General features: G+C 45.6%; 1 protein-coding gene across 1 annotated transcript; it reads left to right on the plus strand.

Annotated features, from left to right (window-relative positions):
• The first annotated feature begins 53 nt into the window (after positions 1 to 53).
• Positions 54 to 23,693, plus strand: Nop14 (NOP14 nucleolar protein). The gene is made up of 18 exons (XM_075943834.1): positions 54 to 537; positions 4,781 to 4,915; positions 5,949 to 6,090; positions 9,613 to 9,737; positions 10,172 to 10,306; positions 11,629 to 11,751; positions 12,233 to 12,364; positions 13,718 to 14,021; positions 14,877 to 15,007; positions 15,911 to 15,996; positions 17,136 to 17,271; positions 18,062 to 18,163; positions 18,784 to 18,937; positions 20,664 to 20,823; positions 21,126 to 21,270; positions 22,963 to 23,081; positions 23,225 to 23,380; positions 23,577 to 23,693. The coding sequence occupies exons 1-18, from the start codon at positions 343 to 345 to the stop codon at positions 23,674 to 23,676; spliced, it is 2,580 nt and encodes an 859-aa protein (XP_075799949.1). The 5' UTR covers positions 54 to 342; the 3' UTR covers positions 23,677 to 23,693.

The raw sequence follows: 23,693 nt of genomic DNA on the forward strand, positions 1-23,693 counted from the left end.
GCCCCGGGTAACGGCTTCCAGAGGGAGCCCGAGAGCTCCCCTCGGGGTGGCGCCTGAGGAGACTGTAGCTGCTCACGGGAGCACTACAGATCCCATAAGGCCCAGCGCCGGGAAGTCCGGGAGTGCTGCCTCCTGGGAGTTGTAGTCTTTAATCCAATAAAGGCACTGTACGATGTCTTACTAGACTTGTGTACTTCTCGCGAGGTACGGGGAGCTGACGCAGTTATTGTGAGACGAGGCTGGGCGTGGTTTTGCAGCCTCAGCGCACGTTTCTGGAGGCAACCTGTTGCGGTTTGAAGGATCCGTGGACACTGTTTTCCTAAGTGGGGCAGAGTGAATGTCATGGGGAAGGCGAAGCGGGCTGGGGCGCGGAGGCAGGTTCATAAAGCGTCCGCAGGGGCGTTCGGAGGACCGGCGAAGACTAACCCAAACCCGTTTGAAGTGAAAGTCAACAGGCAGAAGTTCCAGATCCTCGGCAGGAAGACGCGCCACGATGTGGGGCTACCCGGAGTATCCCGCGCCCGAGCCATTCGGAAGGTAAGTGGACGCTGCAAGGATCTGGTTTCCCCAGTGGCTAGTTAGGTACTTCTTGGAGACTGCCTTAGTAAGGGTTACTATTGCTATGATGAAGCACCATGACCAAATTGGGGAAAGGGGGATTTATTTGATTTACAGCTCTGTACCGTAGTCCATCATTGAGGGAATTCAAGGCAGGAACTCAAACAGGGCAGGAACTTGGAGGCAAGCACTGATGTAGAAGCCATGGAGGGGTGCTGCTTACTGGCTTATTCTCCATGACTTGCTCTGCCTGCTTATAGAACCCAGGACCACCAGCCCAAGCGTGGCCCCACCCACAATGGGCTGGGCTCTCTCCTGGCAAACGTTAGTTAAGAAAATGCTCTTTAGGCTTGCTTGCGGCCAGATCTTATGGAAGCATTTTCTCAATTGAAGTTTCCTTTTTTTAGAGATTATACTTTGTGTCAAGTTGGCCTTAAAGTAGCACGGAGACCATGACTTGCATAGCATTGCCTCTGCTTTCTTTGGGTTCGAATGCCCTTTGAAAACTCTTCTTTGGGATTTTCCAGGTTCTTTTTGACTCCTCCTTGACGCCTCAGGACCTAAGGCTTAGGCATAGTTAATCACTGAGCTCAGAGCTGACCTGTGCTTTAGCCTTTATTCATGCCAGTATGCAACCTATGTTCTTTGAATGTTTGAAAAATGTCCTTCCTCTGAATTACATCAGCTTGTCCCTTGGGAAGTAACTTTAAAAATGGTACCTTTTATGGATAACCTCATAACTTCCACCCTTGTTCTTATGGCCCTATCTCAGGCGTATTTTGTACCTTCCTTCCGGATTCAGTTCTGGATTGGCGTTCTGTATGTAACTGTTGGTGTCCCTTGGGCTTTTAAAAAGGAATTTGTAGTTGGGCAGTGGTGGCTTATTCCTTTAATCTTAGGGAGGCAGAGGCAAGCAGATCCTTGTGAGTTTGAGACCAGCCTGGGCTGCAGAGCCAGTACCAGAACAGACTACAGAGAAAAAACAGTCAATCAATTAATCAATAGTTAAATAAAAAGGAATTTGTGGCTGCCTGTTTGTGGGGCATGCTTTTAAACTCTGGGGAAGCAGAGGCAGCTGGATCTCTTGAGTTCAAGGCCAACCTGATCTACATCTCTGTAGTGAGTTCCAGACCAGCAAGGGCCACATGGTGAGACCCAAAACTTCCAGTTGAGTCTCAATAAATAAATAAACTTAAAACCAAAAACAATTTATGGTTACTTTAAGAAAAATTAATGGGTTAGAATTATTGGTAATATTTGTAGGGGAGATAAGTCAGACTTGGCCTTTGCCCTTCACGGCTCCTAATCTGTACTTTGTTGTAAAGGACGCATTTCACATGCGCTCTTTACACAGAATGAAATATTTTTTTAATTGGGCAAAATATCTGTATTGCAAGGAGCTCATGCTGTCCTGTATGCATTGTAGGAAACACAAATGACTGATCTGGTAATTCACACGGTACGTTATAGACAGAGGGGACAAATGTAGCCTCTAAAGAGCCACATCTGCCTTTCCCAGTAAAGGCTTGGGCTTCATGCCATAATGGAACATACCCTGCCACTTGTGAGCACTAATTAAAATAGCACACTTAGTGGATAGTGAGCCATCTCTAAACACTACTTGGCTTGTTGTCTTGGTTTTGTCAAAAACCAATTTCTCAAAAAAGACTTGCCTTAACTCCCAGAAGTTCGAAAGTACCAGTTCAAGTATTATTTTTCACATTCTACAAACCAAATAGGAAAATGTGTGCATTCCTCTAATATGAATATGACCACAGTTTCTTTTTGAATTTCCAATCACTTGGCCCACAGCAGAAATTCAAGTAGTGGAAGAAATCAGAAGTAGAAGCTGGAAACTTTCAGAGGTCGCAGTCAGGAGGAAATAATGTAGAACATGAGAAAATTGTTCATAAAGTCATATTCAAACCCCGTAGGGTGAATGGACCAGACTGAAGAGGTAAGTTGGAGGCCCATTGCACTGGAATAGGAAAGGGTAAGGCACAGAGTCAAAGGGTTCAGAGCCATCTGGAACAACAGTAGATCTCACAGTTGACTCTAAGCTTGATGTATGCACACGGGGCCCATGCTACAGGCCAGAGTATTTTCTGAGTGCTACTCCTTTGAATATAAATGGCTACCGTGGTTGCTTCCTTTCCTCTGATTAACCACAGTGCTTTGAAAGTAGCACTTCACTGTAGGAGTACAAGGAGAGTCTCAATACCATTACCTTCCAGTTATGCCTCAGTTTCCAAACTTACTTAGAAAGGCAAAGCTATTAATAAAGTTACAGATCCCATACAGTAGATCAGGTATTGTATTAAGAAACGTAAGTTTAACCGGGCAGTGGTGGCACACGCCTTTAATCCCAGCACTCAGGAGGCAGAGACAGGTGGATCTCTGTGAGTTTGAGGCTAGCCTGGTCTACAGAGTTCCAGGACTGTTTTACAGAGAATCCCTGTCTCAAAAAGCCAACAAAAAAAAAAAAGGGAAAAAAACGAAGCATAAATTTAGTCCTCATAGCCAGCTTTATGAAATACCACTCCCCCCCCTTTTTTGTTTTTTTTGTTTTGTTTTGTTTTGTTTTTGTTGTTGTTTGTTTTTTTGAGACAGGCTTTCTCTGTAGCTTTGGAGCCTATCCTGGAACGAGCTCTTGTAGCCAGGCTGGCCTTGAACTCACAGAGATCTGCCTGCCTCTGCCTCCCAAGTGCTGGGATTAAAGGCATGCGCCACCACCACCCAGCCACTACCACCATTTTATACCTGAAGAGGTTGAGACAAAGAACAGTCAAACAAGTTAGGGTTAAGATCCATGTCCACGCTGCTCTCCCAGCATCACATACTGAAGCAATTACTCTGCTTGTCTGTCCAAAATGATCTCTTGCTCAAGCATACAATCCTCCCAGCGATTGTCTGAAGAAAGTGCCTACTTCCTCTTACTAATATAGCTACTCGGGATGGAGAGATGGAGAGTTTGCCAAGTTGGTGGGATTTTGTGATCATACTTTGAACCTACCCAGCTTTTGTGAGAAGACAGGGGTGCAAGATCTCATACCAACTGGAGCCCAGCCCCTGCAGTTAATGGCTGTGTCTGGATGAGACATTGCTCCTCCATCTTTGCTAATTTCTCCATATCCCTTGGGTCTTGGTGTGGCATGGTCAGTGTACGTAGATAGCCCTGAAAAGTACGCAAAAGCACTCAGATCTGTTTAGAAATTAATCTAAATTAGAAGTTTCGAGTGTCTAAAAGATACCTCATTAATTGTGGATTTATGAAACCACTGAATTGGCCTTTTGTTATTTGATGATACTGCTTTCGGCATTGGTTGGTGTATAAATGCTCTCAAATGACAAGCTACTAGCAAATGTAAAATTTTCTGCAAAAAGCTTGGTATAGTGGTACATGCTGAAATCCTAGCACTCCAGAAAAGGAGCAGGAGAATCAGAAGTTTGAGACCATCCTTGACCACAGAGGGAATGCCAGGCCAGCAAGGGCTATTGAGGCTAGGTTTGTTTGTTTGTTTGCTTGCTTGCTTGTTTTAAAAAAGGAATCTCTTCACTGAATGAAAGTTGCTATTATAGCATCTCATGTCTCTTGAGGCCATTGCCATTCCTTGCTTCCATCCATCCTTGTCTTGCTTTAGGGCATTCAACCTCAAGACTGAATAATACTGAATGTGTTTATCCTATTCGAAGGATACCCAGATTTCGGCTACTTGCTATTAGTTGTTCTGTGCATAGAATATCAGGCTAAACGATATTTTAAGGGGTAGAGTGAACTGTGCTGCCACTTGATAAACTCACTTATAATATAGTTCCACACATGAAAGCATAACTATACATTTTCTGGGATATGTTCAGTGGGAAGTAAGCTTCCTCCTCTCTGTGGAAGAGATCTGCATACTTTTCCACGTGAATCATGCCTGCGGTAAATATTCCCAGATTGTAACACAGCTTCTACAACTTTCAGCACTGACAAGGAGATTCCAAAGAGGAGAATGGTTATCTCATCACCATCTAGTGCAAGCTGACTTATACTTTTCTCAAAATTTCTCTTCTCAAAATTCTATCCCCACTAGAGAAGGCCTGTCATTGATGAAAACACGTTAACAACTTCGATATCATACTGTATAGCTCTCAACTTCACAGCCCCTTCTTGTAGCCTCTTCAGTGAATGTTATAGGAGCTTTGTGTGAGAATTATTTGTGTATGATCTGTTTTTCAGCGAACACAGACTTTACTAAAGGAGTACAAAGAAAGGAACAAGTCCAATGTGTTTACAGATAAACGCTTTGGGGAGTATAATAGCAACATAAGTCCAGAGGAAAAGATGATGAAGAGGTTTGCCCTGGAGCAACAGGTATGGAAAAATGGGGGTGGGGTGTCTTTGCTCTAAATTTTTACACAAGGCAAGCCAAGGAAAAGGGTTTTTTACTATAGCAAGCTTTGTTGTCAGCCACCAGGTCACAAATAATAATACAGAGGCTTCTTTTTAAATAAATAAATAAATAAATAAATTTATTTATTATGTATACAATATTCTGTCTGTGTGTATGCCTGCAGGCCAGAAGAGGGCACCAGACCCCATTACAGATAGTTGTGAGTCACCATGTGGTTGCTGGGAATTGAACTCAGGACCTTTGGAAGAGCAGGCAATGCTCTTAACCTCTGAGCCATCTCTCTAGCCCCAAGAGGCTTCTTATTAGTTATAAAAGCTCGGTCTTAGCTTAGGCTTGTCCCACTAGCTCTTATAACTTAAATTAACCCATTTATATTAATCTACATTTTGCCTTGTGTTTTTTTTAGCTTTCATTCTGTAATTTGACTCCCTCCATGTCATACTGTCATGGTGTGTGCCTAGATTCATCTACTTCCTCTCTCTCTGCCCAGAAGTCCCTTCTATACCTCCTGCCTAGTTAATGGACATTTGTAATGTGTCTTCACACAACAAATATCCCACAACATTTCTTCTTCTTCATTTACACCTCTGAGTTGTTTGCCTGCCACACACAGGGGATGTCTCTGGTAGACAGAGAGGAAGGCACTTTTAAAGATACTAGCTAATGAGTAGATGAATATCTTAACCAGGGTGAGCAGTAACAGGGGCTGGAGTTGTTAGCCAGGTCCTGCCTTCAGCTTTGTTGGATGGCGAACAAGTGAGTGGAGGACCATTGCTGATGGGAGTGACTTAGCAGTAGCTTGGCCCAGTCCATTGACTTACTAAGAGTTTTCTCTACAAGTTCTGCTTATATTTCAGTCATCTTGTAGATGATTCCGAATAATCTTCAGACTCATTTGTGCTGTCATATTTCACATATAGAGGAAAATAACTAATTTTCTAGGAAATAAATGTAATAATTTTAGGTAACTGATTATAACCTCTTTTTGCCAAGCGACATCATGAGAAAAAAAATATCTACAATCTGAATGAAGATGAAGAATTGACTCATTATGGCCAGTCTTTGGCTGACATCGAAAAGCATAATGACATCGTGGATAGTGACAGTGACACTGAAGAACGAGGAACACTGTCTGGTGAGTGGAGGTGCCACACAGAAACCTCATAGTTTGGAGCAAGGGACAATGTATTCAGTATTGGACTTTCTCCAGAAAATGGTATTTTAACCTCTTGATAAACCCCACAGGGTTTTTGCTTTTGTTCTTTGTTTTGTTTGTTTCAGAACTTTAGGATGGTATGTGGTCAATGCCTTTATGGGCTCCAGGGAAGTTGGTTTTGGCAAAGATAACCACTGAGACTTTTATGTCACAGCATTCCATTGTCCGATAGGACATCCTGACAGGATTTACTAGTGAATGAGGGATAAAGGCAAATCAGAGGTGACTATAAAGGTCTTGGCCTAATCCTCTGAGGAAACTGAATTGTCCATTCACTGAGATGGGGAGAGCTGTGAGACAGATTTGGGGAACTCAACAATGAAACACCCACGGGCAGCTGGAGAGATAGGAACCAGAAGTCAACAAGGTCACCAAAGGAGCAAGGACACATAGAAAAGAGATGGCATGGGTTGGGGAGACAACTTTGTGGGTAACAGTGCAAGCACGAGGCTCCTTAGCACCCACAAAAAGAAAGGCCAGGTGTGAAGCCAGCAGGATGACTCAGTGAGTAAAATATTCTTGCCCCTCAAGCCTGACAATCTGAGATCAAGACCTAAGTAAAAGTAGAAAGAACTAACTCCACAAAGGTCTACTCTGACCTCCACACGTGTGTGGCTCAAATAGTTCCGTTTCCCACTCTAATCATACACACTCAAACACACGCACAGTAATGATAATAAAATTATTATGATTATCTTGTTTGATTTTTGTTTTTCGAGGCAGAGTTTCGCTGTGCAGCCCTGGCTGTTCTGGAACTTCACTCTGTAGACCAGGCTGGCCTCAAACTCAAGAGATCCACCTGCCTCTGCCTCCCCAGTACTGGGATTAAAGGCATGCACCACCATTGCCTGACTCAATAATAAAAATTTTAAGAAACATTATTTTAAAAAAATAAATCTGGCTAGGCAATGGTGGCGCATGCCTTTAATCCCAGCACTGGGGAGGCAGAGGCAGGCAGATCTCTGTAAGTTAAGAGGACATCCTGGTCTACGGAGTGGAGTTCCAGGACAGCCACGGCTGCACAGAGAAACCCTGTCTTAAAAAACAAAACAAAACAAAATTCTAAACCTGGCACTATGGAGTCAGAAAGATAGGAAGACCCCTGGGGCTGGTAGGTGGCTGGCTAGGTTCAGTGAAAGGATCTGTCCTGTGGGAATAGGAGGAGCACAGTAGAGCAGCACTCCCACATCTGTCCTGTGGGAATAGGAGGAGCACAGTAGAGCAGCACTCCCAGATCTGTCCTGTGGGAATAGGAGGAGCACAGTGGAGCAGGACTCCCAGATCTGTCCTGTGGGAATAGGAGGAGCACAGTGGAGCAGGACTCCCAGATCTGTCCTGTGGGAATAGGAGGAGCACAGTGGAGCAGGACTCCCAGATCTGTCCTGTGGGAATAGGAGGAGCACACTAGAGCAGGACTCCCAGATCTGTCCTGTGGGAATAGGAGGAGCACAGTAGAGCAGCACTCCCAGATCTGTCCTGTGGGAATAGGAGGAGCACACTAGAGCAGGACTCCCAGATCTGTCCTGTGGGAATAGGAGGAGCACACTCGAGCAGCACTCCCAGATCTGTCCTGTGGGAATAGGAGGAGCACACTCGAGCAGCACTCCCAGATCTGTTCTGTGGGAATAGGAGGAGCACAGTAGAGCAGCACTCCCAGATCTGTCCTGTGGGAATAGGAGGAGCACAGTAGAGCAGCACTCCCAGATCTGTCCTGTGGGAATAGGAGGAGCACAGTAGAGCAGCACTCCCAGATCTGTCCTGTGGGAATAGGAGGAGCACACTCGAGCAGCACTCCCAGATCTGTCCTGTGGGAATAGGAGGAGCACAGTAGAGCAGCACTCCCAGATCTGTCCTGTGGGAATAGGAGGAGCACACTCGAGCAGCCCTCCCAGATCTGTCCTGTGGGAATAGGAGGAGCACAGTAGAGCAGCACTCCCAGATCTGTCCTGTGGGAATAGGAGGAGCACACTCGAGCAGCACTCCCAGTGTCCTCTCCCACTCGTACACACATACACACTAAAAACAAATAAAAAGAGCTGAAACGTGAATCGTTGGAGAAGGGGCAAAGTCAGAATGCACTGGGCATGGGGTCTGGAAGCTAAATAGAGTACTTTCTGGAGAGAGTGGTGTACATGCACTACTGATGTGAAGGAGAGTAAGAGCTGGCCTGTGAGTCAGTAAGACTCCACAGGGGAGCTAGAGCAATGCCTGAAGACAGGGAGCCTGAAGATGAAGCAGAGCCAACTCAGGAGGCTTTACTGGAAGACCAGAAAGTAGAAAGAGTGGGATGAAGTTGTGTTTGTTTTGTCATGGAAGCAGTAAGAGGATGATGATCTGTTTAAGAAAAACTGATGGGGAAGTGAGGGGGTGGGTAGACTCGCTTGTGCCACCCTCGAGTAGCTAAGAGGGTATAGGATGGAGTGATCGAGGGATGGGGTGGGAGTTGTTCTGAGCAGTTCTGAGTAAGTAGTGGACATTCTTCTCAGTACCCAGAGGTACTTGACCGTGCTTTGAGAGCTTGTTTTTGAAATGAGGTTTTCTTTTCACTACTGCGCTATTGCCAGTAACCATGTCAGCAGGGAGCAAGTGTAGAATTCGGTTTAGCTAAATGGCAGCTCACACAGGAAGTATGATTGGCTCAGGGTCCAGGGCATGACGGGAACATGGACCAAAAGCCTGTAGGTCTGGATAAAGGCTTGGCATTCTAGGGGGCTGCTGAATAAGACCTAAGCTGGAAAAAGATTCTAAATATTCATTTTCTGTTCTAGGCGAGTCAGTTTACATCTGAGAAACTGGTTTTGGTTTTGTTGTTTTGTTTTTTAAATTCTTTCTGTTCCACATTTGATGGCTCCTGCAGTGTTTATCTTTTGTGACAGATAGAATAAACTGGAGATGAGGAGCCTTAATGGTTCTTGCTCTCAGTGTTGGCTCGGAGCCTTTGTGTAGGAGGAGGCAGGGATGCCTGCCATGTGTTGCTCCTGGACTCTTCTCCCTCCAAGAATCTGATTCCCGTCTGTTTTTCTGAATATGTTAGTGTTCATGAAAACAGATAAACAATAAAGGCTGCATATTGTTTCCTTGGATTGTGGCTAGTTGGTAATCTGATAAGTCTCAGTGTCCTTGAAGCAGCATTTCCTTAAGTGTCATTGTGCCCGTGACTTTATGCCATTTGTGAGAATTTCAAAGTTATTCTAGGCGAGGGCCAACAACACAAGCCTGCGAACCTGAGTTTGATCCTCAAGACCCACATGAAGGTAGAATGAGAGAGCTGACACTGTCCTCTGAAGTCGCCACGATTGCCTGGGCACACAGTGCCCACACACATCACATCTAAAAATCATGGTGTTTAAAAGTACCTCTGAAGAAATATTGACAGTTCTACCCCAAAATTGTTAAAGTTAGAACCTGAGCTTTCTAATATCTTCTGCTATTTGTTTCCAGCTGAGCTTACTGCTTCCCACTTTGGTGGTGGGAATGCATCTCAGAAGGAGGGTGAAGATGGAGATAAGCCAAAGTCACGGAAAGAACTGATTGAAGAGCTCATTGCGAAGTCAAAGCAAGAGAAGGTGGGCAGGCTAATGTTCTTAATGTGGACAGCTCCAAAATACGTCAGGTTTTCTTCCCATGTACATTTATCAGTTATATTTAATTTTTATCTGAATTTAATATAGGACCACTCATTTTGAAAAGGAATATTCTAGATCTTATTAAGGATATACTTCTGATGATATTTGTTGGCTTTAGTATTTACAAAACAGTATTGATTATTAAACTTGCAGTGTACTGCTCAGAGCATCTGAATACATAGTTACAGGAAGTTACTTCTCTTTGACCTTAGAGATTTACATTTAAGATACAGGCTTTTGATACCTTATTCCATGTTGATGCATTTGGTATTAAGTAGGTCATTGTGTGTTCTTAGCCTTGATACCAGGCCACTCGTGGAAGTCTAATAAGAATGGTGTATGATATGTGTTTGCTGTTCTCCCCCCGCCCCCAGAGGGAAAGACAGGCTCAACGAGAAGATGCCCTCGAGCTCACAGAGAAGCTAGACCAAGACTGGAAAGAAATCCAGACTCTCCTGTCACGTAAACCTCAGAAGTCAGAAAACAAAGAGAAAAAGGAAAAACCCCAGGTGGGCAGCACCCTTCACAAGAAGCAACACTGAACTTAGTCTGTTGACTTGATGTTTCAGCATCTCTGGCTCTTTCCTGTTAGGGCAGGTTTTAATATGTGTGCAAACCTGGGTCTACTGAGCCATTTTGTTGGCCTTGTTTTTAGTCAAAAGTTTCTTTTTGTTTTGTTTTGTGTTTTTGAGACAGACTTTCTCCATGCAGCCTGGCTGGCCTAGACAGAGTCTCTCTGCAGACAGGCTTGCCTCAATTTCATAGAGATCTGCCTGACTCTTCCTCCTGTTGGGAATAAAGCATGTGGCACTGTGCCCAGCTTTCAGTTAGTTCATTGCATTAGTTATATAGGGTAGAAGTGACCCAGAGTTACCTCTTTCTCTATGTTGAGCCAGCTATAGGTTTCTTGGGTGAGAAGTACCTTAGGGTAGAACCGTGGGAAGGTGGTACTTGTGCTGCACATCCTTATATTCATGTGTAATATGTTTAATACGCATTTGCTTCATTTCTTTTCCTCTTGACAGTGTTGCTTTTTACATTTCCCCTAAACTGTTGAAAAATGGTCCATTTGTTTAGTAGTGAGATTCTACCAAAGAAATAGGACTTCACCAGATTATATTGCAGCATGGCATGTATGTATCTTTCTGAGCCAGCCTTATACTTGTTGCTACTGATATAATTTCCCGTGTTACGGGTTTAATACTCAGCTGAGTGGTGTTTATTTTTGTTAAAGATAGATAAGTTTGGGTGGAGTGGGTCTGTTTTGGGGTTAATTCTTTTATTTATCTCTTTATTTTGTATTTTTTGATAAGTTTTCATGTAGGATAGACCTGGCTTTGAACTCTCCAAGAGTGACTTTGTCCTGATTCAGCTGCCACTTCCTCTCAAGTGACCATTATACCCAGCAGCTGATATGTTTTGAGAATAATTTTTTGCCTCCTGAGTGCTGGGATTAAAATATCCATGTAACCCACATGTCTACCTTTCTCAGTATTTAGGGCCAATTAGAACAGCCTGCTTTTGTGTATTTATTGGAGAGGGGGATAATGTGTACGTGCTTGTGGGTGCTTGTGGGTGCTTGTGGAGGCCAGCAGTGGGTGGCATCTGCTGGAGCTATGGAATATGGATGCCAAAGACCTAACTCTTGTTCTCTGCAAGAAGCAAGTGTTCTTAATTACTCAGCCATCTCTCCAGCCCCCGGAGCAGTTTCTGTGGAGAAGACAAGACTTAGGCATGGTTTGTCCCCTTCCTTATATGATGCTGTCTAGTCATTAATGGAATATTCTTTACTTTTTGTAAAAAATCCTGAAAAATTCTTATTTTACCTTAGCCAGATGCATATGACCTGATGGTTCGTGAGCTTGGCTTTGAAATGAAGGCGCAGCCCTCTAACAGGATGAAAACGGAGGAGGAATTGGCAAAGGAAGAGCAAGAGCGGCTCAGGAAATTGGAGGTACGGGTGACTTGTAACTGAGGGGACACCCCAGAGACTCAGCTCCCTCGTGTAAGGCCTGAGTGCTGACTCTTTTTCATAAGTTTTTCCGCTTTATCTTGAAAATGGGCAGAAATGTGCTGTGTTTAATTTTACATTAGTACAGACATAAATGTCTTTATTTATAAAAGTAACAATATGAAATAAAATACAAACAGTGTACAAGGTCTTCCTTGGCAACACCTCTCCCACAAACAACTGCTGGCAGGTGAGTGAGTGCTTTGCCTTCTAAACTGTTACCTGGGCATCGGTGTTTTAGCTTTATTGTGTTTAAACAAATGAATAGAAAAATACTCTTCAGCTGGCTGTTTTAACACGCTGTGTCAGCGGCCTCTTCTGTACCCTGAGTGTTTCTAGTTAGATCTGATGAATCTATGTATCTATTTGATGAATCTATGTATACAGCAAAGAGTATGATTTCTCTTTTATATTACTGCCTCAGGCTGAAAGACTTCGAAGAATGCTTGGAAAAGATGAAGATGAAAATAAAAAGAAACCAAAACATATGTCCGCAGATGATTTGAATGACGGCTTTATACTGGATAAAGATGATAGACGTTTGCTTTCTTACAAAGTAAGTTCTGTGCCCCCCACCTTTTTAAATTTAAAAACGCACATGGTCTATTCAAGGGATCCATTAGAGCTGGAAAATTGAAAACTTTTTAAACAATTTCTATCACATTTTCTTAGTATATTTATGCCATGGCAAGTGCCAAACTATATAGAGAAGACGGCAACAATGGTGTTGTTCTTCTGTCCGGAGAGGGAACTGGGACACAACCACACAGGCTAGACTTGCACACTTAGCATTTTTAATGTATTTAAACTGATGATCTTTTTTAATTCAGTATACTATTGACAGAGCTAACCCATGGTCAAGTTCTGCGTAATAATAACTATTGTTATTGGATTTTAACTAGATATTTGTTTATTTGTTTGTTTGTTTTTGAGGTGTGAGCTTGGCTTATAGCCCAAACTAGGCTGGAACTCACAATTCTGCCTTCCAGATACTGGGACTAGAGGAATGTGCCACCATGAGTGAAATAATTAGTTCCTAGGTGCCATTTATTGACTGTGTGGTGCTGAGGGTATCTATTAGAAGGCCTTATATATGTTAGGCATGCACTCTGCCACTATTATATCTTCGGTAGTGGTGTAGATTTTAATTCATAACATTTATAAAGTATGAGTGTTTTAATACTGTATTAGCTAGGGCTTAGGGCAGGGAAGTAGATGGGCCTACTGTTTTGAGAAGGCTCTAGCTTGTAAAACTGGGTGTTTAAAAAAGTCCCCCCCCCTCAAAAAAATCAACAAAAAACAAAAAAACACTTACGTGAGCAGGTCCCACCCCAAGGCTATTGTTATCTTCTCTATTCTTCATCTCTCACAGGAACTGGATACCATCAACATTTCACTCCCTTGAGCTCTGTGGCAGAAGCTAAACTTTCCCCAGCATCCCAGCTGCAGGGTTCTCTGGGAGGCTGGTACTCTAATAGAAGTTTAAGGACTTGTTGCCACCTTTTGCTCAGCCCTGGCAAAGGCCTTAGTAATGGAAATGCATGCAAGAGAAAGTGGCCGTGTGGCCATGCAATAAGTCAAGGAGAAAGATCCAGGCATGTTCCTTAACAATTTCCAACAACTGGGAGTAAAAACAATACTAATTCCTCCTGAGAGCAGCACTTCCTGCCTTAAAGACCTCCCTCCAGGCTACATCTCTCAGTGGTCCCCTCGCCTCTCACAGTACCACACTGAGCATCAAGCTCCCAGACCAAAGCACTGTGGAAGAGCTTCAGTTCCTGTGGCTTAGGGTACCTCAGAGAAGTGAGCAAGGGGCCTACGGAGATAAGAAAGTGCGATGCCACATAGGCATGGTATTTTGGTGTGACTGCAGAATGGTTTGACTGTTGTCGCCATGATCTTTTCCTAGGATGGGAAGATGAACATTGAAGATGTCCAGGAAGAGCAAAGCGAGGAAGCAGGTGACCAAGAGAATAACCAGAAAGAGGACGAAGATGAGAGTGATGAAGAAGAGGGTGAAGATGGAAGCAGGGACGACACAGAGGAAAGCGATGGCTCAGATAGCCACTCAGACCTAGAGTCCAATACAGAGAGCGAGGAGGAAAACGAGAAGCCAAAGAAAGAGCAGCATCCGACTCCTGGGGAAAAACTGCCAAGTGATGATCAGAAAGCTCAAAGTGCTGCTGGGACTGAGCTGCCCTATGTCTTTGCAGGTAGGCACACGGTTGTTTTCTCTGTTCTGTTTGTAGGGCTGGGATTCAATCCCCACCTTTGTTGGGTTTTCTTTTCCAAATAATGGGCCGCAGTATGTACTTGTTGGTCTCCCTGCCTGGAGATGTGACTGTGAGTGCAAGGTCACACTCCCTTGTGTAATGTCTTTACGGTGTGGACGAGTTGTCATTCTTGGTTTCTGTGGGTCCCCATATTAGCATCAATTTGACATTGGTCCCATGACAGCACACAGATGAAGAGGCACCTTTCTGCAGCAGGATGGGATTCCTGAACCATCTGCACAATGGCTTTACACCTGCACTGCTTTGGCCACAACCATCACCTTCTACCAAATACAGTGTTTGATCTGGTTCATAGAAGAAACTCTCCAGTTATAGAAAGCCACCCTGACTTGTTCTTTGATTGAAGGTTACTTCCAGAAAAGATAACTCATGAGTGAACCTGGCTTCCATGGACCGGACTTGGTGTATGAGTCTCAGGGAATGGATTTTCTTCATGAGTCTGTCTGGCGTGTCTATACTGAAACCAGCACTGCCACAGAGATGCCTCATGGTTTGTGGGGTTTCAGGCTGTTTCCTGCTTGATGAAAGTCAGGGTCATCTTCTCTTTGGGGCTGTCCTTGGGTACATGATAGCCAAATATAGGCCATTGAAGTCATGTCAGACTCCTTGGCTAAGAGTGGATATGGATGAGGTTAGACAAACACCTTATATAAAACTTAGGTTAAATAACATTTTTGTTAAGTGGAAGTAGTCATGTCTATACTGTGGATGTAGACTTGTGGGTTGTTGTTCAGTTGAAAGTTAACTGTGAAATGTGTTTTGTGTTTTTGATAGCTCCTGAATCCTATGAAGAGCTGAGGTCTTTATTATCAGGAAGATCAACGGAAGAACAGCTTTTAGTGGTGGAGAGAATTCAGAAATGCAACCATCCAAGTCTTGCAGTCGGAAACAAAGCAAAGTTAGAAGTACGCTGGGATACGTTTGTGGGTGTTGGAATAGTAGCATGATCCTGTTTCTATGGCTGTTAAACTTACTTGGAGGCACACAGTACAGAGTCTTGGTGTCTGCTCAGTGCCTGCCTCCTGTTTGATATCACTGTGGTGACACTGGGAAGCACTTAAAGAGGAGGAGAAAGCCTCCCGTGACCTCAAGTACCTCTCTGCCTCACAGCAGCCCTGTTACCCTTGTTTCACATGTTAGGAAACTTAGATTCACAGCCACCAAGTGGCCAAGACTGGAAAAATGAGTTACTATTACTGCCCCTGTTCCTGGGGTGATTCTCACGTCCTTATCTAGACAGTGTAAGGCTGCAGCTTTCCTCATTCATGTGGTTGTTCTTGTCCTGTTTTGTTTTTGAGACAGGGTCTCGTTATATATTGCTGGATGTCCTGAAACTCATTATGTAGACTAGACTGGCCTTAAACTCTCAGAGATCCATCTGCTTCTGCCTCCCAAGTGCTGGGATTATAAATGCAAGCCACCACACTCGGCTTTGCTTTGTTTTTTGAGACAGGGTCTGGTACTTTGTGACCCAGGATGGCTTCAGACTTTGTGTCTGTCTTGGCTTCAGTGTGCTGAGATAATAGGCAATATGCTACCATAGCTAGCTCCTTGTTTGGTTTTAATTAATTATGCACTCTTTGACATTCCATAAAGAATGTGCCTGACCCTTAGCTTTATTTCCTCATCTGTGTCCAGCAATTTCTAGCAATATTTTTGCTTGCTCCTTGTTTATTCTCCCAATGGGCTCTGGCCAGCATGAGGTGTTCTAGGAGTTGTAGGCTGTGACAAATGTTCTGGGACTTGTAGGCTGTGGCTTAGCATTTGGTATTTGGTACTGAGTAATCTCCCAATCCATGTTCCTGCAGAAATTGTTTGGCTTCCTTTTGCAATACGTAGGAGATTTGGCTACAGAAAGTACACCAGACCTCAAGACCATTGATAAGTTGGTTGTGTAAGTAAAAATGTCTATATTAAGAGGAATATGGGGCTAAATTGAACAGTTTTTCTCCTATCTAGTGTTACACTAAACATTTTGGCATCATTGTGACAGTCAAATGTTAGTGTGCCCTTAGCAGGCAGGTGACTGTTCGCAGAGCTGTGTATAGGCTCACAGCACATACCCACTGCCATGACTTCCCCTCTGACACATGCTACTACCACTGCAGGGATGAGATAATCTTAAGTTACCAACTAGTTAACTCCAAAGGAAAGCTCGTGAGCCCTTCAGCTTATAGCATTAGTACTCATCTGTGTGTTCATTTGCCACTGGACCTCAAGCTCTGGGTGGGTTCAGAGGTATTTGGGAGCATGCTGGAGGGACCCTTTACCACCCCACCAGTCCTTGCCTCCCTGGAATCACGCAGGACGTGCTTTGCTTGAGTCTGAGGGGGCCTGCTGGGGAAGCACATCCACTTACCCTGCACAGGAGTAGCTATAGCGGGTTCTGGCCTTTACCACAAGCTGACGCCTATGCTGGTTTCCTGCTCCTTCCCTATGCAATGGCTGGAAGAAGAGAAGGAACAGAGATCTCTGTCAGGAGCTGTGTACTGGATGTGGGATCAGTGAGAATCTATACCTGCAGGGGCCACTCTCGAGCTACTTCCTCCTGTGCTGTTAACTAGCCTGTGTCAGCTGCATGTACAGAAAGATGCTCTGCTGGTGTTTGTGAAGTGCTGTGGCTGACACTTATGCTCCTGACAGCATGGATACTGTAAACAGCCAGGGCGCTTCACATGCTCCTGCCGCCTCCGCTTAAACGCTATGACCAAGGTTTCAGGAAATGGGTATATATTATCATAAAATGCTACTTGAAGTATCACCTGGACCACCAGAAAGGTCAGTCATTGTAGTAAGAAAAGTGGATTAATCAGGCTGGGCTCACAGTTCGGCAGTGGAGTACTGCCTGCAATGCATGAAATGGGGTTCAGTACCCAGTATCCACAAAACAGAATTATGTATTCATCTGCAGGCTTCTGATTCTTCCTTGCTTAGTCAGCAAGTGACTGCAGAGGAAAATAGTTTTGAGATTTGCTGTTGGGGTTTTTTTGCTTTTGTTCTCTGAAGTCATCTCTATTATGTTTTGTTTAATAGGCAGTTATATAATCTTTGCCAGATGTTTCCCGAATCTGCAAGTGACTCCATGAAATTTGTTCTTCGAGATGCCATGCATGAGATGGAAGAAATGATTGAGACCAAAGGCCGAGCATTGTTTCCAGGGTTGGATGTGGTAAGCAGAGACAAGGTTCATCAGATCATTTCTTCTCAGCTGCCGGAAATCAAGTTTATTTTATCACCACACAGAATGGCTGGCATTGGATGCCGTTTATGGTTTTGAGAGGTTGGCTGTCCCGTAGTCTGATGTCCAGCCGGGGGGCCTCTGCACCCCAGATTACCCATGAGTGTGGCTAAACACCTAACTGGACCAGGTATCTTTCAGGATGTGTTTCAGGATGCTCTCCTTCCCCTGCCCCAAACTAGGGAAGGATTCTAGTCATTCTTGAGTAATGAGAGTCCCTGCCTGACCTGAAGGAAGTGAGTTAGCACAGATCGGATTGTCAGAGCTCTGTGCACTGGAGGTTTTCTTGGTGCCTTTTGTTGTTCCTCCTTTCTCATGTGCTTAGAGTTGAACTACAGGTCAGGTATTGGATGCAGAGACATGGCTGTCTCCTTTCAATCAAATGCAGGACATCACTTGGTGTCCAGCAGCAAGCACTAGCCCCAGCTTTGGTAGCCTGAAGCGCCACTTCTGCAGGTTAGAGGTGAGGGTTGAAGACCCTGCCAAGCTCACAGAACAGCCCCATCCTTGTGGACATTCCACGTGAGCCCAGCTGTGTGTCGGAAAGCACAGAAGTCTGGTGTGTCCTGGGAGGTGGTAAGCGAGGCCCTGCCCTAGAGTGAGGTCTGGTAGCTTGTCAGTGCCTGTTGCACCTCACCGGGACTTTCAGGATTAGTTCCGCTATGGGACCTTTTTTAACATCACTTTCCCTTTAATCTGTACCGGAACACTTCCTTTCCAGCTCATTTATTTGAAAATCACCGGACTTTTATTTCCAACCTCTGATTTCTGGCATCCAGTTGTGACCCCTGCCCTGATGTGCATGAGCCAGATGCTTACTAAGGTGGGTCCCATCTTCCAAGGTTGCTGGGGTCAATCCCACATTTCAGGACTGTATTAAACAGAAGTGCACTTCTACATCCACAGTGATACAGCTTCTGGTTCCAATTACAAGTGGCAGGAGGGTCACACGAATCCAGCGGTTCAAGACTAGCTTGAACAGTATAAACAGCCTATTCTGAAATAACAAAACCTAAGTTTGACCTGTTAGGATTTGGCACAAAATTGTTCATCTTAAAGGGCCTGTGAGAACCAATGGGGATCAAGAGTTCCAATGTCAGACAGCAGCATAGTCCCACGCCCAGAGCTGCCTGCATGAGCTAGTCCAGATGGGATGGGATAGAAGGTTTGAATCAGCAGCACAAGATCATATGGGGAGTGTGACTCCAAAACAAGCCAAGTTTTGGTGGGCCTTGTTCATCCCGTGTGGACTCTATTCAGGCTGTTCCTTTTCCTGCACTAACACATGGCTTACCATGGCCCATGTTCAGGTAGCCTTCGTAATCAGCCTCTTTATTAGGGTACAGGACTTCCTGTGGTGCTCAGTGGGGTGCTATTGTCTGCCCAGTGCAGTATTCCAAACATGGTTCCAAAGTATAACTGTCCCTGTGGGTTCCTTCCTAGTGTCCAGTCCTCTCTCTACAAGATGTGATAAAAGGCCTGTTTGTGTGCTGCTTATTCCTGGAGTATGTGTCCCTGTCTCGGAGGTTCATCCCTGAGCTTTTGAATTTTCTTCTTGGGATTCTTTACATAGCAATTCCAAACACTAAGAGTCAAGGTGAGTTGATTTATGGAGTTTTTGTTTTTAACATACTCATTCTGGAAAGTTGAGAGAGCATTGAAAAAGCTCTCTGAAGTCCTCGGTCCAGGCACCAACTGTCTTTCTCTGTCCGTGCGTGCACAGCCCACACGTGGGGCCCACCAGCTTCACACTTGATCACTCACCTCTCCAGGGCAACACCAAAGCCATGGGAAGTATTTCAGCAAGGTTTGAGTATTTGGAACTAAATACATTGTCAAAATTAATCTAATTTCTTCTTTTCACTTCTTTAGGAAAGAGGGGTAATAGGGATTGAGCCCCTTCCCCCCTTTGATTCCCCCCCTTTTGATTTTTAATATTCAGTCTCAGCCAGATGTGGGGGCACATGTCTTTAGTCCCAGTCCCAGAACTCAGGAGATAGAGGTAGGCAGATCTCTTGAGTTCAAGGCCAGTTCTAGGCCTGGTCTAGAGTGAATTCTAAGACTTCCAGAACTACCCAAAGAAGCCCTGTGTTGAAAACAAACAAACAAAACCAGTCTGTTTCCTAGGCTGGTCTCAGATCTCTAGGTCTAATGATTCCTGCCGCAGCCTCCCAGGTAGCTGAGCCAGCAGACATGCTCCCCCACACCCAGCTCTCTTTTTTACTGTATTTATGGCCAGCACTGCTCAGTATATCATCTATAAGCTGAGTCTCTAGGAAGGAGAGCTAGCGGGAGCCAGAGTACTGGAGAGTTCCACTTCTGTTGATCTTAAGTGATTTCTTTCTCTGGTTCCTGCTCTCCCTTCAGCTCCTTCAGGGAGCCTCTATGGTGCCCCGAGTGCATTCCTCGTGGCCCCTTAAGGCTGAAACGACACAGCTTGAGACAGGGTGCTGTGGTGCTACTGTGTCCCAGCAGGCAGGTGCCCTAGTCTGAAGTGGGGCCCAGTCAGTCATTCAGTTCACCCTTCCAATGGCCACCATCATTTGGGGCTCCGGTCACGTGATGTTCCTACACAGAGCTCTCCAGACACTGCCTGCTCCTGGGTATCAAGCTTGGGCTGGGAACAAGCCGTCCAGCATGACCTGTCATGTAGTAGTTCCCTGTAAAGAGTGCCCGAACTCTCCCACCGTGTTCCTCTGCCCTAGCATTGATGACGTGCATTTCTGGGTCTTTGCTGATGTCCGTCTTTCCATCCTCTCACTTTGCTCCAGCTCTGGTGAGCTCCCCTACCCACTCCCCAGCATTCCTGCTATGCCTCATTCTGTTTTGGTTTTGGCATCCAATTTTTGCTTTCTGGTTTTTTTATCTGTAAGGGTGCTGTTTTTGCCTGACCTCCCTCTGAGAACAAGGCTGTCACCTCTCTGGGCCATGGCCTAAATGCTAATGTGTGAGCCACCATGTGGTTGCCAGGGATTGAACTCAGGACCTTTGGAAGAGCAGGCAATGCTCTTAACCACTGAGCCATCTCTCCAGCCTAAATGCTAATGTGTAACCTGAGAAGGCCATAGGAAGTCTTGCTTGCAGGACTTCCGAGTTGAGTTGGGTACGTTGTCTCACCCATCCCCCCTGGAGCTTCCCCCACAGGTAACCTTTCTATGCTTATTTGCCCAGTTCAATTGGCTTCACTGGTGTGTAGCAATACCTGGCAGAAAAGAGTTGTCTCTTGGTGAAGAAACACCTTTTAAAGCCCGAGCTACTACAAAGTACGCCCTCTAAGCTGGTAATATCCGGGTCCTTTCTGACCTGACATGCTTGGGTTTCAGGTTCCACTCTAGTGCACCCTTTTAGAGCACTTGGGAAGAATTCGGAATTGCTCGTGGTCTCTGACAAAGCAGATATGGCCACGTGGCGAAGGGGAAGCCTTTCCTTGCACTGGGCAAGTAGACTGAGCACCATGACAGCAACTGAAGCCAATCATAGAAGGTATGTATGGATACCCCAGGGACAGCTTGGAGTAAACGGCCTACTATACATAGCATTATTTTCAAAGTATAGTGACTTGATTGGGAACTGAACCTAACTCCCCTTTTAAAGATATCGTTACATTTCTTGTGCCTCCCTCCTCTCCAGGCCGACAGTACCAACAGTATTGTCTTGACTACCATAGTGAGCCATTGGCCTTTCTGCCTCTTAGTTTCCTAGGCTGGGGTGAGAGTTTTCACTTTGCCACCATTGTTGACCCATCATGATGAGCTTGGTCCCTTTCATGGTCCTTTGCCCTGCAGACTGTCCTGCCTGGCCTCATGTCTGGCCCTGCTGAAGCACTGTGTGCTCATGTACAATGCATTGCCGTCCTTCCATGCCATCATCGGGCCCCACCGAGCCCTGGCCGAGCACCTTGTGGACTGTGGCCTCCCCCAAGACCTTCAGGTGAGTTTGCTGCCACCAGCTTAGTGCTATGCTTTTGTCTCTGAAGTCACAGCTTAAAAGTCATCACTGGGAAGCAAGTGTCTGATGGAGCCATCCGCAAAATCATGAGTACACATGGAAAATAAAATGACATTAAGAGGAATCCTAGCCCCATTCCGGTTCCAGGCCATCCAAAGCACCTCACCCCACAGTCTGAGGGTGGCCCCTTCACCCTGTAGAGTGACAAGAAGCTCTAGGGACGTACTTACTTGGAATGCCCATGTGTCTAGACAAGGCTTTTTTTTGATGCCATCACACATCTAGAGGTCAGCAGATCTTCACTCACTGCTCAGGCTGTCCCCCACCCTGTCCTACCTCACCGTCTTATGCCTCTTGGCTCCTGATTGATCGCTGCCTCCATCCTTCCCCTCCAAGTCATTAGTCATCCACATGCCAGCCCAGGTTCCTCAAAGCAAAAGCCATGGTATCACTTCCTCAGGCTACCGCGCACGCCAGGGTGGCCTTGCCTTGTGCTGCCCACCGCCTGCACTCCTGACTTCTCACGGGCGTTTTCCTCAGCAGTGACATTCACCTTTGCTCTTTCCTGCCTGGAGTTCTCAGTTGTCTGCCCAGAGTTGTGTGTGTTGTTTGTCCATTGTCTGATCATTCCTGTACACATTACACCCTCTTCTCTTGCCACTGGCACATGTGCCACTTGCAGACGTGCCCTGGCTTTCCTAAAGGCTAAGTTCTCCAAGTCTGCAGCAAGCCATCCCTTGACTATACTGAGTTACTGTATCACTGTGGACATGACTGTGGCTTGTCCTTTCTGTTTAAAGGGATCTCTAGTCCTACAGATTTGGTCTAGCCTTTTGGGGTTCTGAGATTTGTAGTTACTGGGTTCTCAAGTGACATCCAGATGGGCCAAGAGTATGCAGTGAGTACAGGAATGCAAGGAAATTGGGGTCCAGGACACATCTGTGTGAGGGAAAGGGACAAGACCAACACCAGTGAGCTGGCTTCTTTTAAGCCAGGGCCTGAGAGAGACGTGCCTTAGCTGTCTGGGAGAAGTCCTGTTCTGCCTGAAACCCTCATGCTGCTCTGGCCGCTGCCTCCACACACTGCAGGTCACCTAGGCTGGGAAGGTAGTCCTGTGTATTTTAGTCAGAATCGGGCTGGTCGTGCCCTGCCACTGTCTCCTGACAGAGAGGCCATCTGCTAATCTCTGGGTATAAGCCCTCACATTTACAGCTTTCTCCCTGGGGGTGGGGGTGTGCTCATGCATTGGCACATGCATTGCAGTCAGAGGGCAGTGCCTTCAGAATTTATAGTTTCCAGGGATTGAACTCCGACTTGGTGGCAAGAGGCCCTATCAGCTGAACTAGTTCAATAGCCCACCTCAGATTTTGGGGTTTTTTTTTGGGGGGGGGTTGTTGAGACAGGGCTTCTCTGTGTAACTTTAGAGCCTTTTCTGAAGCTCACTCTGTAGACCAGGCTGGCCTCGAACTCAGAGATCCACCTGCCTCTGCCTCCTGAGTGCTTGGATTAAAGGCGTGCGCCACCACTGCCCGGCTTGCCCACCTCAGTTTTTAAGGGATCATTATCGCATGTGATTCCCTGTGTAGAAGATGGTGATTCAGCCAAGCTGCACCGAGCAGTGACAAGTGGGACCTTGTTCATGATGTCACAGCATGCTATTACCATGTTCCTCAGGAGCTGTCTCGAAGCATACTGTCAGAAATAGAAATCCAAAAGCAGCACTGTCAGCCGCTGATATGTGAGAAGAGCAAGCCAGTCCCACTAAAGCTGTTCACTCCCCGGCTCGTCAAAGTGTGAGTGCTGGGTGCCCTGACGACACCAGGACTGTGGACGGGCTAGGGGTGGGCAGAGCATCTGTTCACAGCGTGTGATGGGGAAAGGCTGTACTGAGGCAGGCTCGGCTCACCTCCACTGCCTCGTTGACTCTTAACTCTAGGCTTGAGTTTGGACGGAAACAAGGCAGCACCAAGGAAGAGCAGGAAAGAAAAAGACTGATCCACAAACACAAGCAGGAATTTAAAGGCGCCGTCCGGGAGATCCGAAAGGACAATCAGTTCCTGGCCAGGATGCAGCTCTCAGAAATCATGGAACGGTGAGCAAGGACGCTGCGGGACTAGGACACCACTGTGTGGACACCATACTCGTAGGCCACCGGTTTTTCTCAGTACCAGGAAGCATGGTGACTGGCCAGATGTGTATGGTTCTGAACTGTTTTTGTTCAGACAGAAGGAAGGCCAGCAATCTTGAAAACTGGTGCAGAGTGACATTTGCTTCTCTCTCTTTTTTAGGGATGCGGAAAGGAAGCGCAAGGTAAAGCAGCTTTTTAACAGCCTGGCTACACAAGAAGGTGAATGGAAGGCTCTGAAGAGGAAAAAGTTCAAAAAATAAATTATTTTGTAAATGTA

This window comes from Microtus pennsylvanicus, chromosome 12 (assembly GCF_037038515.1).
Source record: "Microtus pennsylvanicus isolate mMicPen1 chromosome 12, mMicPen1.hap1, whole genome shotgun sequence".
Taxonomy (NCBI): Eukaryota; Metazoa; Chordata; class Mammalia; order Rodentia; family Cricetidae; genus Microtus; species Microtus pennsylvanicus.

Coding starts and splice junctions, on each gene's coding strand:
- Nop14 (XM_075943834.1), top strand. CDS start 343: ATGGGGAAGGCGAAGCGGGCTGGGGCGCGGAGGCAGGTTCATAAAGCG. Junction 12,365..13,717: donor GACGTTTGCTTTCTTACAAA/GTAAGTTCTGTG, acceptor ATCTTTTCCTAG/GATGGGAAGATGAACATTGA. Junction 18,164..18,783: donor TGAGCCAGATGCTTACTAAG/GTGGGTCCCATC, acceptor GTTCCTTCCTAG/TGTCCAGTCCTCTCTCTACA.